This window comes from Olea europaea, unplaced genomic scaffold (assembly GCF_002742605.1).
Source record: "Olea europaea var. sylvestris unplaced genomic scaffold, O_europaea_v1 scaffold19787, whole genome shotgun sequence".
Taxonomy (NCBI): Eukaryota; Viridiplantae; Streptophyta; class Magnoliopsida; order Lamiales; family Oleaceae; genus Olea; species Olea europaea.
Genome location: NW_019237648.1, coordinates 1 through 1,978, shown reverse-complemented (window position 1 = coordinate 1,978; position 1,978 = coordinate 1). Strand labels below are relative to the sequence as shown.

The window sequence follows — 1,978 nt, the reverse complement described above, 5'->3', positions numbered from 1 at the left end:
CTATAATCAGGTAACTTATGATGATGAAATATAACATTGATCTGTGATTAGTAGTGAAACGTGTATTGATATGTGACATAATAACTAAAACCTATGACCTGAGAATTTTTATGTGACGTAAATATGTGACCTGAATTTTTATGTGACCAAATGGACTTGTGACATGATAGATGAAATTGGAAGAGCTTACATCTATTGACGACATATCCTCTGAATCAGTAGTGTCATATGACTTACGCTCCCCACTTGGAGAATCTTCATGGATTGATGTCCCCTTCCAACTGGGTGGTGGGTCAACAAAGTCATCATCATCAATGGGGAGATCAGAGTGTCACAGTCGTCCATCAGTTATCAGAAGCATGGGAGTAGATTGTTTCATTCTCGAATTACTTGGCTTTGTACTAGTCCCAGCACGATGAACTGATCGGTCTATGCTACAAAAAGTGCAATGTCAGCAACCAAAAATTTTGCACATCACACATATTCAATATGTTTCCATGGTTTGTGATATAACAAGGGCAAATGGCGCTGTGAAAATGTCTATGACCTATATTGAAAACATGTGACATAATGAATAAAATCTGTGACTTCATGAATGCAATTTGTGACTTGACGAAAATATATTTGTGAGCTAAGAAATATGATCTGGAACATGAAAAAAATATGCAGTTTAATATTTCAAAACCAGTAATGCTGCATCAGTGGTCACTTACGTCCGGATTGGAGAAGCACTCAGGCCCTTCGAGCTTCGCAGCCGAAGGGTGATCATCAACCGCCCAGTTCATTATCCGGGGGTACACTCTGGAAATCCTTCTCGCTGTGTATCCATCGAGATTGGGAATTGTCTTGTAAATCTACACTTGAAAGGCTACAAGCAAGCCTCTGAGTCTGTAATGTGTTGATTTCTTACTCAACCCCTCCCTCAATGAATTTACTAGTGTGTCAAACAGCGACTTATCCCATGGAAACACGTTCATCGCACTAAAATCTTCAACTAGTACAAATAAGAAGTGATCCACAACCTTCTTGTAGTCTCTCGGATGTAGATAAGATGTTATGAAATACAATGCACCTAGTATGGAAACATCCTCATCCAGAATGTCAATAGAACCAAGAAATGCGTCCTTGATGTTTTCACGAGTAACATTTTTCAACGTTGAAAAATACAAATTTTTCAATCGTGATGGAGTCTTCTCCATCCTACTTATGTCAGCATCGCCGACATATCTCAGACCAGTCACCAAACAAAACTCTGAAATTGAGAACCTTACGAATCTTCCAGCTATGTTGAACCACAGCTCACTCTCATTAGGTTGTTGCACTTGTCTCAGCAGAAAGTAGTGTATCAGCTGAGATTGGATAACAATTTCCTCGCATTGCAGGAAGTGGGAGAAACATGTATTCTGAAGGATTCGACGTTGGGCTTCATTGAGATTATTTTTGAAGTTCGACACCACACCCTTGACGGGGGTAATTGTAATTTTACTAGGAAACCAACTCTTCTTAGGTATAATGTATCTCCATGCCTGCAACATCGATCACAATAAAACTCATCAGTTTGGTCACAAGTGGGAATCCAAGTAGACACAACATCAACATATAGGTCACAGGTCCCCTCCACCAAAAAAGAAATCAACACACATACAAAACGACACAATAGCGTTCCATAATTCACAAATGAACAACCACTTTTGAAAAAAAAATTAAAAATCCTTTCTACAATCCGGCATATCGATTACAAATCCACACAACAAATTCTATGTAATATACATCACAAATTCAAAATACTTCATCCATACACATTACCCATCGATTAAAATGAATATAGGTATGCTTAAAATAAGTAAATAATTGAAAAATATCAAAAATACCTTCTTCGTGGACTGTTTTGCGACCGAGCTTTCGGATTTGTGTCTTTTAGAGGATGAATCCTTCTGCACTTCATCCACCTTCCTTTTACCTCTTCTTCCTGACTCGT

The 1,978-nt window shown here is 38.3% G+C and overlaps 1 protein-coding gene across 1 annotated transcript; it reads right to left on the bottom strand.

The window, feature by feature from the left end:
• Positions 1–484: 484 nt before the first annotated feature.
• On the bottom strand, positions 485–1,526 carry LOC111379374 (the record flags this gene model as incomplete). The annotated part of the gene is made up of 3 exons (XM_023002733.1): positions 485–547; positions 714–854; positions 936–1,526. Coding segments are annotated over 3 exons (795 nt in total), but the record flags the coding sequence as incomplete, so codon positions are not given.
• Between the last annotated feature and the right edge of the window lie 452 nt (positions 1,527–1,978).